This window comes from Phragmites australis, chromosome 22 (assembly GCF_958298935.1).
Source record: "Phragmites australis chromosome 22, lpPhrAust1.1, whole genome shotgun sequence".
Taxonomy (NCBI): domain Eukaryota; kingdom Viridiplantae; phylum Streptophyta; class Magnoliopsida; order Poales; family Poaceae; genus Phragmites; species Phragmites australis.
In genome coordinates, this window is record NC_084942.1 from 1,662,155 (window position 1) to 1,673,458 (window position 11,304).

At 43.9% G+C, this 11,304-nt stretch overlaps 2 protein-coding genes and 1 long non-coding RNA gene across 4 annotated transcripts; 2 read left to right on the plus strand and 1 right to left on the minus strand.

Moving 5' to 3' along the window:
• Positions 1 to 3,064: 3,064 nt before the first annotated feature.
• LOC133905202 (type I inositol polyphosphate 5-phosphatase 5-like) lies at positions 3,065 to 7,130 on the plus strand. Of its 2 annotated transcripts, XM_062346935.1 has the most exons (6): positions 3,065 to 3,394; positions 5,690 to 5,807; positions 5,890 to 5,971; positions 6,227 to 6,307; positions 6,463 to 6,535; positions 6,691 to 7,130. In XM_062346935.1, exons 2-6 carry the CDS (start codon positions 5,778 to 5,780, stop codon positions 6,830 to 6,832), a joined length of 408 nt encoding a protein of 135 aa, XP_062202919.1. In that variant the 5' UTR covers positions 3,065 to 3,394; positions 5,690 to 5,777; the 3' UTR covers positions 6,833 to 7,130. The 2 variants fall into 2 exon arrangements, with proteins under 2 accessions (XP_062202919.1, XP_062202920.1); XM_062346936.1 differs by lacking the exon at positions 3,065 to 3,394 and having other exon boundaries at positions 5,339 to 5,807.
• Positions 7,131 to 8,122: 992 nt separating this feature from the next.
• Positions 8,123 to 10,050, minus strand: LOC133904296 (uncharacterized). Its single transcript, XR_009907456.1, has 2 exons — positions 8,688 to 10,050; positions 8,123 to 8,344 (listed from the first exon to the last, which is right to left on the minus strand). It is a non-coding gene; the product is annotated as an uncharacterized LOC133904296 (long non-coding RNA).
• A 378-nt stretch (positions 10,051 to 10,428) lies between these two features.
• LOC133904294 (uncharacterized) lies at positions 10,429 to 11,273 on the plus strand. Its single transcript, XM_062345760.1, has one exon. It carries the CDS (start codon positions 10,493 to 10,495, stop codon positions 10,955 to 10,957), a length of 465 nt encoding a protein of 154 aa, XP_062201744.1. The 5' UTR covers positions 10,429 to 10,492; the 3' UTR covers positions 10,958 to 11,273.
• Positions 11,274 to 11,304: the final 31 nt, after the last annotated feature.

Sequence of the window (11,304 nt, forward strand, 5' to 3'; positions counted from 1 at the left end):
GCACTCACTCAACTGAAGAACCATGCGTGCGTGTGTCGATCTGTCTGCAGCCTTTATATTGCATCCAGGCTTGGATTCCTGCGTGCTTTTAAATCTTAATCGTGGACACAGCACCGATCGATCGGCGTAGCTCAGAATTAATTAGTATTGAGCTACATCCGCATCCCTGCAAAAACAAAGACAATTACATCCGCATGCAGCTTTTAATCAACTTGTAACAGAAACGTATGGTATCTCCTTTACTGTTCTGTTTGTCGGCTATGCCCAGGAACGCACACACACAAGCCAACGCGAGGTAGAAGAAGCAAGCGAACGCGAGGTAGAAGAAGCACAGTAGATTTTTCGGCGACGAACTCGCCTGTCTCTTAGCTAGATTATTCTCTGGACTTAGCTCACTGAGATGGAGGGTTACAACGGCCTTTTATAGACCACAGCGACACACACGGAGCTCTCCTCCATCGCCTGGTCTCCTCGCGCCGATCCGCTTGACCCGGACCACGCCATGCCCGAGCCTCACGCTCGTCTTCACAACGTGCTCCTCAATGCGCGGCTAACGCAACCCACCTGCACACGCCTCCACTCACGAGCCCGACTCGAACGACCTGGAGCGCGACACGACACGCTCGGACTCCGCCATGGCCGCAGCCTCTCTGCAGCTCATGTACAACTCGGCGACACACGCCACCCAACGCACACGGCCATGTCAAGGTTATTGCTAACAATCACTCCCCTAAGCTTGACATGGCGAGTACTCCAATTCACAGTAATGCCGGCTCCTCGTCGGCGTCGGCGAGCAGCGCCCTCTCCTTCTTCGTCTCCCGGCAGTCCCTGGCGCGGTGGCCACGAACGCCGCAGTTGAAGCACCTTCCTCGGTAGCGCCTGCTAGCGCCTGAGCTCGTGCTGCTCGCGTCCCCGTCATCCTTGTCATGGCCGCCGCTACGGCCAACGCCGTTCTCACCACTGCCATGGCGCGCATAACCGCTGCACGCCTGTTCCTTGCCGTCGCGCTGACGCCGCCGCGCCTCCCACTGCTCCTCAGTGAGGAACAGCCGCCCGGCGTGGTCCGCCGCGGGTTCTTCAGTGTCGGCCTCCTCCGCCACTTGTAGCCGCCCGACGAGCTCCTCAACGGACATGGCGTTGATGTCCGCGAGCATCTCGATCGCCACCGCGACTTGCTTCATCTTCTTCGGGACCACGCGCAGGATCTTCTTCACCACGCGACCGTCCTCCAGCGTCTCCCCCATCTCGCGCAGGCTGCCGACGAGGCCACTGATGCGCATGGTGAAGTCTCCGACGGACTCACCGTCGCGGAACATGACGTTCTCGTACTCCTTCCAGAGGTGCTGCACGCTCGCGACCTTCACACGATCGTCACCAACCCCCATGGACTTCACCGCATCCCACGCCTCCTTCGCCGTCTTCTTCACGGCGAGCCCGGCCTTCATCTCCGGCGGCACCGCGCGCAAGATGGCGGCCAACGCCCGCCGATCCTTGGCGCGCTCCTTGGACACGGCCACCACCGCGTCCCACAGCTCCATGGCCTCCAGCGACACCTGCATGACCAAGGCCCACTCGTGGTAATTGGCCTTGGTCAGCAGCGGTAGCTCGACTGCGCCGGAATTGCTGACGACGCGCTCCACGGCGACAACAGCCTTGCCGCTGTCTCCGATCTTCGGTGGGCTCGATGGCGACGACATGCTCTCCAAACCAAGCTCTGATACCAATTGTCGGCTATGCCCAGGAACGCACACACACAAGCGAACGCGAGGTAGAAGAAGCAAGCGAACGCGAGGTAGAAGAAGCACAGTAGATTTTCCGGCGACGAACTCACCTGTCTCTTAGCTAGATTATTCTCTGGACTTAGCTCACTGAGATGGAGGGTTACAACGGCCTTTTATAGACCACAGCGACACACACGGAGCTCTCCTCCATCGCCCGGTCTCCTCGCGCCGATCCGCTCGACCCGGACCACGCCATGCCCGAGCCTCACGCTCGTCTTCACAACGTGCTCCTCAATGCGCGGCTAACGCAACCCACCTGCACACGCCTCCACTCACGAGCCCGACTCGAATGACCTGGAGCGCGACACGACGCGCTCGGACTCCGCCATGGCCGCAGCCTCTCTGCAGCTCATGTACAACTCGGCGACACACGCCACACAACGCACACGGCCATGTCAAGGTTATTGCTAACACTGTTCTGCTCTGCTAAGAATCGGTGAGCTACGTACAGACTCCCGTTGTACATGCATGGTGAAGTCACTACTGAGTACTGACTCACTGTCGTCGCACAATACCCCGATCATCCCCAGATGAGAAAACCAACAAAGAGTCTGCAGCAGTTGACCTGAATTCACTCATGCTAGCTAGCTACAAGATAATGTAGAATCAGATGTCGCCCTTTTTTTGGTGAGCAATGTAGATTCAGATGTTAGAGCTAGATGTAGAATCAAAATATCTTGGTTGCCGAAGCAGCAGCAGCAGCCTTTGTTACAAGAGAAAGCAGGACTTTATTAGTGAACGGCGTTGAGTTTTACATGGATGATTGAATGAATCCTGGGGGGAGGGTAACAGCCAAACATGGCGTCCAAGCAAGGTCGAGCAGGAAGAAATGGACAAATTTAAGTGGACTTGGAACATGACGACTTGATTTCAACCTGTGCGGTCGTTGGGCCTATATGTGCACATCTGTAGACCTATATGTGATTTCAACCACAGGATGAACCCATTCGTTGGTTTTTCTTTTTTCTTTTTTCTTTCTGAGAGAGACATTGTAGTATGCATCTTCTGGCGATGCCATGTTTCATGCACGCCTTCTGCTTAAGATGTTGGTTGTCTAACAACTAAGCCAGGCATTTGAGTTTTTAAAGAAAAGACGATTGCAGGATACGTAGTCCGATACGGACGAAAACTAACGCAAATTAATTAAGCTTGACCGCCGTACGTCTATCACGATCGAGGCTGAGTTAATGGATGCTCAGGAAAGTGGTTCACATATTGTCATGCACGAAGACGAAGAAGCTGTCGCAATCAAGCGGACGAGACAGCAGGAGAGAAGCAGCTCAGGAGTTTAGTTGCCTGGCGAGCAAATTCACAGGCAGCTGTGCTGAGCAGCAACAAGAAAAACCTCTCCGTCAACAGCACCAACCACCGCGGCCCACGTCGGCCACTCCTCCTCGTCAACCTCCCCGGCAGGCAAAGGCAAAGCCGTCATGAACCACGATCCTTTCTTATTTTACTGCTTCACTGCATTGTTTCCCTTTCAAACGGAGAACGGCTGATTCTTCCTAGTTTGAGGGAGGCACACATCCAAGTTGCAGGAGGACATCGGTGAAAGGAAATCGAATCAACGGGGACGATCGATCTAGCTGCTTCCTTTCTGCTTCTTCGTTGTGGTATGAATACGATGAAACATCTTCTTTCTCTTATTCCGTGCCTTTCCCTCTCGTTTTTTCTTGATTTGGTTTCATTTCAGTATCCACTGGAGTTCATTTCATTCTGTTGGCATATCTTGAGTTTTGTGCTTCTTGGATTGTCTGTATCTGATACGGTTTTGGATGTTCTCTGTACTCACTATTCTAACTTCGTGTTTCAAAAACTTTCAGCTGTTTTCTTCCGGTGGTTCCTAGAGTAACCACTACCCTTATTTGGATGTTTCCAAGGAATTTTTAGTACAGCACTACGCAGTTCTTGACAGCCTTTGTTTATATAGGCTAGTTTATTCAGTTCTTGACAACTTTTCCTTCTTTATTTGAAGACAGCTTGTCAAACTCCTATTTTTGTTAAAAAAAACTCCAATTTTTGTGAAGCGTCTTTGGTTTCCCTTCCTCCATTCATCTGCTTTTCATGCTTCCCAAAGGTCAATCTGCTCCCAAGTGCAAAAGATCTCCACTTTGCATTTCTGCCATGACAAAGTGAATTTTTTTTTTCTTGGCTTCCTTCTGCAGTTCCATCGGTGATTCTCTTTTTTAATTTCATTGATTGATAGTACCACAAACCAAATAATTAGGATATAGGTTAGTAGAATATGCCTATCCTGTGCGAGCAAATGCGATTTCGTCCTATTGTCTTGTCCATCTGTCCACTGTTTTGAGGAGGTTTTATGTGGTTTGTTTCATTTTCTTCAGTATATTACATAAATGTGTCTCAAATTTTGATTTCTTGATGACATGACCACGGCAGCTACTATTCATACCTGTTCTGGTCAACTACTACTATTTCATTGGATCGGATCACCACTAATTGTTGGGACAATTGCTTTTTTGCCATCCTACCGGATGGCACACGCCAAAATGCCACTCTACCAAAACTTCACTCCCATTTGCCACCCAGGCCCGCATATCAGTGAGATTGTATGTACAGTAACCGCCGGGAGCTGAAAACAGTACCTATGAGCCAAAATTCTTGTGTAATTCAAACTAAAAAATGCCAAAAAATGTGTCGATTTTTGTACATGCTCTATAATTCATAAGAAACCCATTTTAACTGAATTCACCTAAAAATCTTGTGTAAAATTCAAACTAAAATTCCCCAAAATGTGCTACTTTTGCAACTTCTAGCAATTTTTAAGGCCATACAAAAATTCCAAAAAAATCTAGGAAAATTCACTAATATTCTTATAATGTGATGTAATAATTTCTAAAATTATCTCACACCCTAGGTTATAAGGTGAAAATGTGAGTTCCTTTGTAATACCCATTTATTATAATGTGATGTACTAATTTATTAGTAATGCCTATTACAAAGAAACTCACTTTTTAACCTTATAACCTAGGGTAGTATATAATTTTATAAATTATTACATCACATTATAGGAATATTAGTGAATTTTTCTATATTTTTTGGGAATTTTTGTAAGTCCTTAAAAATTCCTAGAAGTTGCAAAAGTAGCACATTTTGGGGAATTTTAGTTTGAATTCTACATAATATTTTTAGGTGAATTCAGTTCAAATGGGTTTCTTATGAATTATAGAGCATGTAAAAAATAGACATATTTTTTAGCATTTTTTAGTTTGAATTACACAAGAATTTTAGCTCTAGGTATTGTTTTTTCAGCTCCCTAGCGGTTACTGTTCATCCGATGGCAAATGGGAGTGAAGTTTTTGGTAGAGTGGCATTTTGGCATGTGCTAGGATGGCAAAAAAGTAATTGCCCCCTAATTTTTTGGTGGGAAATGTTCGTCATGTAGATTGTTCCTTTGAGGGTGGACCATACAGTTTCGTCATCGTCTTTGCCACATTCTTGACAAAACAAAACCTCTTTAAGTGTTTTCTCTATAGATTTTTAAAAATTGTTAATCTGTACTTTACGACGATGAAATTTCTTGTGTCGATGTTTCTTGGTTCTTCCTCTTTCTTTTGTTGTTTGCTCAGTTGAACTTTTCAGTTTGTTCATCTATCTTGGAAAGTCTTACAGAAAATAAAAACAAGTCTTGAATTGCTTTTGGCATAATGTTATTTAGTTTGTTCATACTACTATTTAAGAAATGTTTCTAAATGAGCTGCTAGTGTCTTTTCACTTTCTCGTTGTGGCTTTGAATTGCTTTTGGCATAATTCTATGTCCAAAACAATAAGTCTTGAATCCCTATGACTACATTTGATTTTCTAGTTTGATCACTAGACTCTTCTACACAGTTTCGTGGAACATGAAAACTTCTACCTACCCGACTTGCTCTGAAAAACTTTTGCAGGCGTTCGATTAGCTCTGTTCATTGCTTAATGATTGCTCGGTTTCATAATCTGTTCATTTGACGCTGGAAGCAGAAGTTGAGTGCAGAAATGGACCAGAAAACCAGCAGAAGGAAGAAGGTAACATCTTCTCTCCTCATTCAGCCAAGTTTCATCATTTGAGATAAGCACTAGCCTGTTTATCTACTCTCTCCTTGTTCAGTTTCTCTTCCCAAAAGTTCTTGGTACAAAAGATGGGAATTCCTCGCCAAGACGTAGTACAAAGTACTCGATCAACTCTACAGGTTCGTTCTTGAATTCACGGCATCCTTTTTAACAGCAAAGCAACAATGTTTCTCTCTTCAGTAATACATGACGAGAAGAAGAATCCATTCCCTTGTGAGCCTTGGAAAGTTGAAGCTTGATGCATACTAGTTCACGGCATGGCCATGATCGCTACCTTTAAATTCAAAAGTGGACACATACTAGTTCTCACATGTTATAAAAAAATTACTGTATTTGAATTTATTCAAATTCAATCATTACTGTTGGTGTTTCAGTTGATTTGAAAGAGTCTCCAGCACGGTCACCAGTGGATTCCCCGTCAGCATCATCCTCAACCTTCTTCAAAAGTCTTTCGGGTATCTATCGATTTCATCTAGCTACATTACTTCTAATCTTCTACATCCAATCATTAATTAGTTTAAAATTTCCATGTATTATCTTAAGTCTTTTGGCCTTGAATTCTAAGCATAGTTTTCTTTTCCCTTTTCTAACTTCATCTTGTTCCAAATAGAAAGTAGAAGTCTAAAGTTCAGCAGTTTCAGTTCTCCTGCAACAACCAGTAGTACCCATATCGAGGCTTTCAGGTGAGCGTATTTGTCAGTAAAGTCACTAATTTTCCAAATCGCTTACTCCCTTTTTTTACGAGATCCAAATCAATACTTCATTCCATATCACAAATAACTGATTTTTATTAGCTCAAATTGAGATAGTTACTCTATTCTTTCTCTGCTTTTCACAGGGTATTTGCAGCCACATGGAATGTAGCTGGAAAAACCCCAGACAAGGGTCTGAATCTGAATGATTTCCTGCCTTCCGATGACTACTCAGACATTTATGTGTTAGGGTATGCAGTATGCACAGCTTTAAACAACACAAAATAGCATAATGGTTTAGTTTCTATCAGATAGAGATTTCATTGTCATTTTCGTAATCACAACTATAAACACCACAGCATCGACACGTTTCTTTTGGGCTTAATTCGTTGTCATCTTCATCCCCTGCACCACAAGAGATTTCAGCACATTTATTGCTCTTGAGCTGCCTATCATGCAAATCAATGACAACTTTGTTTCTTGTGGTGTTCTTGCAAACCTAAGGTCCTATTCTACTGACAACCATCTCGCAACTAACGCTGTCAGTTGTCAACTTATTAAGCTACTTTTTTTAAATTGTAACCGGCAGGAGAGTTGTCTGTTATATTAAAAGAGCGGAAGAGCCCGATAACTTAAAGTATAGGGATGTAGCTAGGGTAAGAACACAGGGTAACCTCAAAAAGAAAAAGAAAAAGAAAAAAAGAAGCAAGAAAACCCTATCCTCGCTTTCTCGAGCCAGAAGGCATCCTAAATGGTGCGTCCTCGTGAAGGCCCAAATTTTGGCCCCGTTAAAGATGTGCTTCACTATTTTGACTGCTCTCTATGGTCAAAGATGTATCTGTTTTGTTCTTTTCAAATTTTCCACGTGACTAAAAAATCAAATACCATTGTAACCTTATCAACATACCAATTAAACAAATGAAAAAAATTGAAACTTGTAATCCATGCACGTATTACCATTTATCTCAGTTATTACTTTGAAGAAGTAACTTGGTTTTCCCGTCATTTTGGACTGCAGATTCCAAATGCAGAAAGTACAGCAACCCAGTATTATTATTATTATTATTATTATTATTATTATTATTACTACTAGTGCGGCTCCAAATGCACGCCCTTCATTGGAGGGAAGGGGCAGGTGTGGAACGGGGGCTCGAGCCCCCGTCGGACGGGCTCCTCCCATGGAGCGCAACCCAGTATTATTCAATCAGTGCTAACAGCAAAATGCTCGAAATTGTTGCTTCTATGTTCTCTTCCAAGAACCAAGATTGTTCCATTCTGCATTGGGTTGGAAGCCGAAGGGCTCCCAAGACCATATGAAATCTTGATTCTATGATTGTTTTGATTAGTTGGGTGGCAAGGTTGAGGAGGCTAGTAGCACAGTGTTAACTGGTTCAGTTCTTCAAAATCTGCAGACATGCATCTCTGTGCTCTCTACATACATGACTGTCAACTTGTAAATCTATAGAAACATGAAAGGCTCTCATTTGGGACCAGATAATTAAATGATTAATTATTTTTTTGTGTTGAAATATTGGTATTACTCAAGAACGCATCAGGTGTAACTTCAGAGAACACAAAAACAACAACAGTCTTTTATAGGATCTACATATATAGTCCAGAATAGTTCAATAAAACATGCACTATATTACAGAGTATGAGATAATTCATCTGAACACAACTTCAACGTCTTATTTCATACCAGTTACCGATGCACTATTTTAGGATGAATTTTTCCTTTAAGTATGGTCGGTTCTCATTCCTTTATCTCGGCATTCTGTACTGCAGAAAGCGCTCTCTCCCCTGCACCATCAAGGAATCAAACAGAAAGAAAAAAAAAATCTCTAAGTTAGGATAAATCTTATTACCTCAGCACAATAGCTATATGCCTATATAAGATGAACTGTGGAAGATTTCACGCATTTGTAAAACAAACGAAATTCTGTCTTACAAATGAACACAAGTGCTGACAAAAAGGTACTCAATTAAACCTCCTTGCATAATTAGAACATTGCAAAATCTAAGAACTAACAAGTGCAGATCAAAAGCTGACTAAAACCTAGCATAACTATTAGGAATCAGAAAAACAAAAGGATAAATTAACAAAACGAACCTCTAGCTACCAAGGCAAAGCCAAGAAATATACTTGTAAATGTAGATGTCAGCCTCCAGGCCAAGTGCACGGTTGCATGAACCGCAATACTGCAGAAAACGGAGCGGTTGCATCTGCAGGTTTGCAGATGGGCGTGAATGAACACAGATGCTAGTCCCAGTGTTGCCGTGTGTTTCATCCATGTTGCTTGTTTCTGCCATCTGAGCAAGCTTCTGAGACATCAACGGTGTGGTCGTCATCGTGAGTGAGCAGTTCAAGGTTTCGAATGGAATGGCATAGTAAGGCTTTATTGATAATTTGTTACTTTGTGTGCTTCTCTGTATATATCCTTCATGTCAGGTGGCATGTGGTCACTATTCAGTATATGAGGTGAGTGATTGCTATGTCTGTGCAGTGCAAGTGATCCTTTAGGGTCGGCACCTCTTTTTTTTTTTCCTTTTCAAGGGAAAGAGGACATGGTAGGTGGGCAACCATTTCTACAGGTTAATTATTGACATGGACCCGATGTAACACTAGTCTTCTGGGAAAGCATTGTCATGTTAGTAATGCACAATATGTTAACAGTTAAGTACTTAAAAGAAGATATTATGTTAAAATTGATTACATTGAGCTTGGAGTTTTATAGATGTTTGAAATGTTTAAATGCCTAGATATACATTGTTAAGCATGGGCCAATACTGTAGCTGATGATTTTGTTTCATGAAGGAAACTTATTTGATCAGAAATGCTTGATAGAAGTGACTATTTCCTCCATCTTTTGTTGGTTGGGAATTGTTATCACTCTAATAATTGAGAAACGCCAAGTTCTTTTCAATAGAGTAGAAGGATAGAATCTCACTATCAACATATAACATCAACATAGCAGCTGTTTTCAGATGTCATTTTACTCCAATGTTTTGGTTTTTTTCCTCACAAAAGGACAAGGCGCCGAGGTGCCAATTTCACAAGCCATTTTTCTTGCATATGTACATCGTTGATTGTCCTCCTATTCATAATTCGCCATAGGTGGCGCTTGACCTTGCAAACTAATAGCATGTGTGGTTAAAAGACTTGAAACTCTAGAGTTTGTTGATTGCAGATGATTTGGTTATTTATTCTGAATTTGATAGTTTGGTCCGTTTGGTAGGGTTTTGGATTTTTTCAGAAACGTTTTGTTTCCAGTTTTTTTCTAGAAATATTTCTCTGATGAATCAAAATCACTTTGTGCGATCGTTTGGCTAGTTGGATGGATTCTGATTCTCGAGAGATGATGTCAGTTGTAAATGAGAAATAAGTGATTTAGAAATGAAGGAAACCACATTTTGCATGTTTCTCTCTCACAGTGTAAAAAAGAGAAATGTTTCTCCCGTTTCGGATTCAAATCATTTGCTAAAAGCACCGTTTGGTAGAGATTTCATTGATTATGGTCAGAATCTGAAACGTTTCTCCCATCCAAACATACCCTTTGATTTAAGTTCACAAATTAAAGTAATTTGCTATCCCATTGGTCCAAAACTCAGGGCATAAAGTAGAAGGAAGTGATTTAGAAATGAGAGAAACCACTTTTGTCTTTCTTCCTTGCAATGTAAAAAGATAGATAAATGTTTCTCCCGTTTATGATTCAAATCAACTAAAAAACACTATTTGACAGAGATTCCACTGATTATGGCCAGAATCCGAGACGTCTCTCCCATCTAAACGGGCCTTTTGATTTAAGTACAAAAATTAAAGTAATTTGTTATCCCAAAGGCTCATAACCTTAAACAATGTCTAAGCATTGGATTGAAAACGAACGGGCGAGATAAGATCACCAGGTGACGTATCCCCCTTCCTTCCTTCCCACCGACCAAGCCGATCGGATGGCGAGCGGAGCTTACCCCGTGCAGCTCCTCCACCGCGCAGGGGGCGGCGCCGGCCAGTGGCGCAACCTGGGAGCCGCCTACGCCGCCGTCACGTTCCTTCGGCCGCAGGGCCAATCCGTCGTTCTGTACGCCGGCCCCGACGGCCAGCAGCGGCGCATCGTCTTCGCGTACCCGATCCTCCCCGGCGACGCCTTCGAGAGGCTGGACGGCGCGACGCTCTCCTGGGCGGAGCCTGAGTCCGGCGCCGAGTTCGCGCTCTGCTTCCTCGACGAGGCCGCGTGCGACGCGGTCTGCGGGGCCATCTCCCCGGTGCTGAGGAGGGGCCCGCGCGCCGCGCCTGATGCGGCGGTCGACGGCATCGCGGAGACGCTGGCGGGGCTGCGCGTGGCGAGGGAGGAGGGCGCGCCCGCCGGAGGGGACATCGCCGCGCGGCTCGCGCAGCTCAGCATAGGCCGCCCATGATCTCAAATCGAGACAAAAACCAACCATCTGCTGCAAGAGGCTAGACCTAGGCTGAATCAGGGAATGAGATTTCAGAAATTTCGAAGGGAAGGAAATATCTAATTTCGGAATTTTCTTTCACTGATCATGTGGTTATTTCGTGAATTTCGGTTTTTTCACCGCTGGTCGACGAAAAATATTATAAAACGAAATGAAATTCCTAGGCTGAACTCAATTAGGTAGTGTTTCTTTCTCTCCATGAACTGGTTCCTGTTTAACTCTGTGCTGTGCATACCAAGTGAAGTATTAACAACGCTAGTGCTCTTATGCTTCTCCATCTCTACGTTTGCAAGATTTTATTCGAAGGA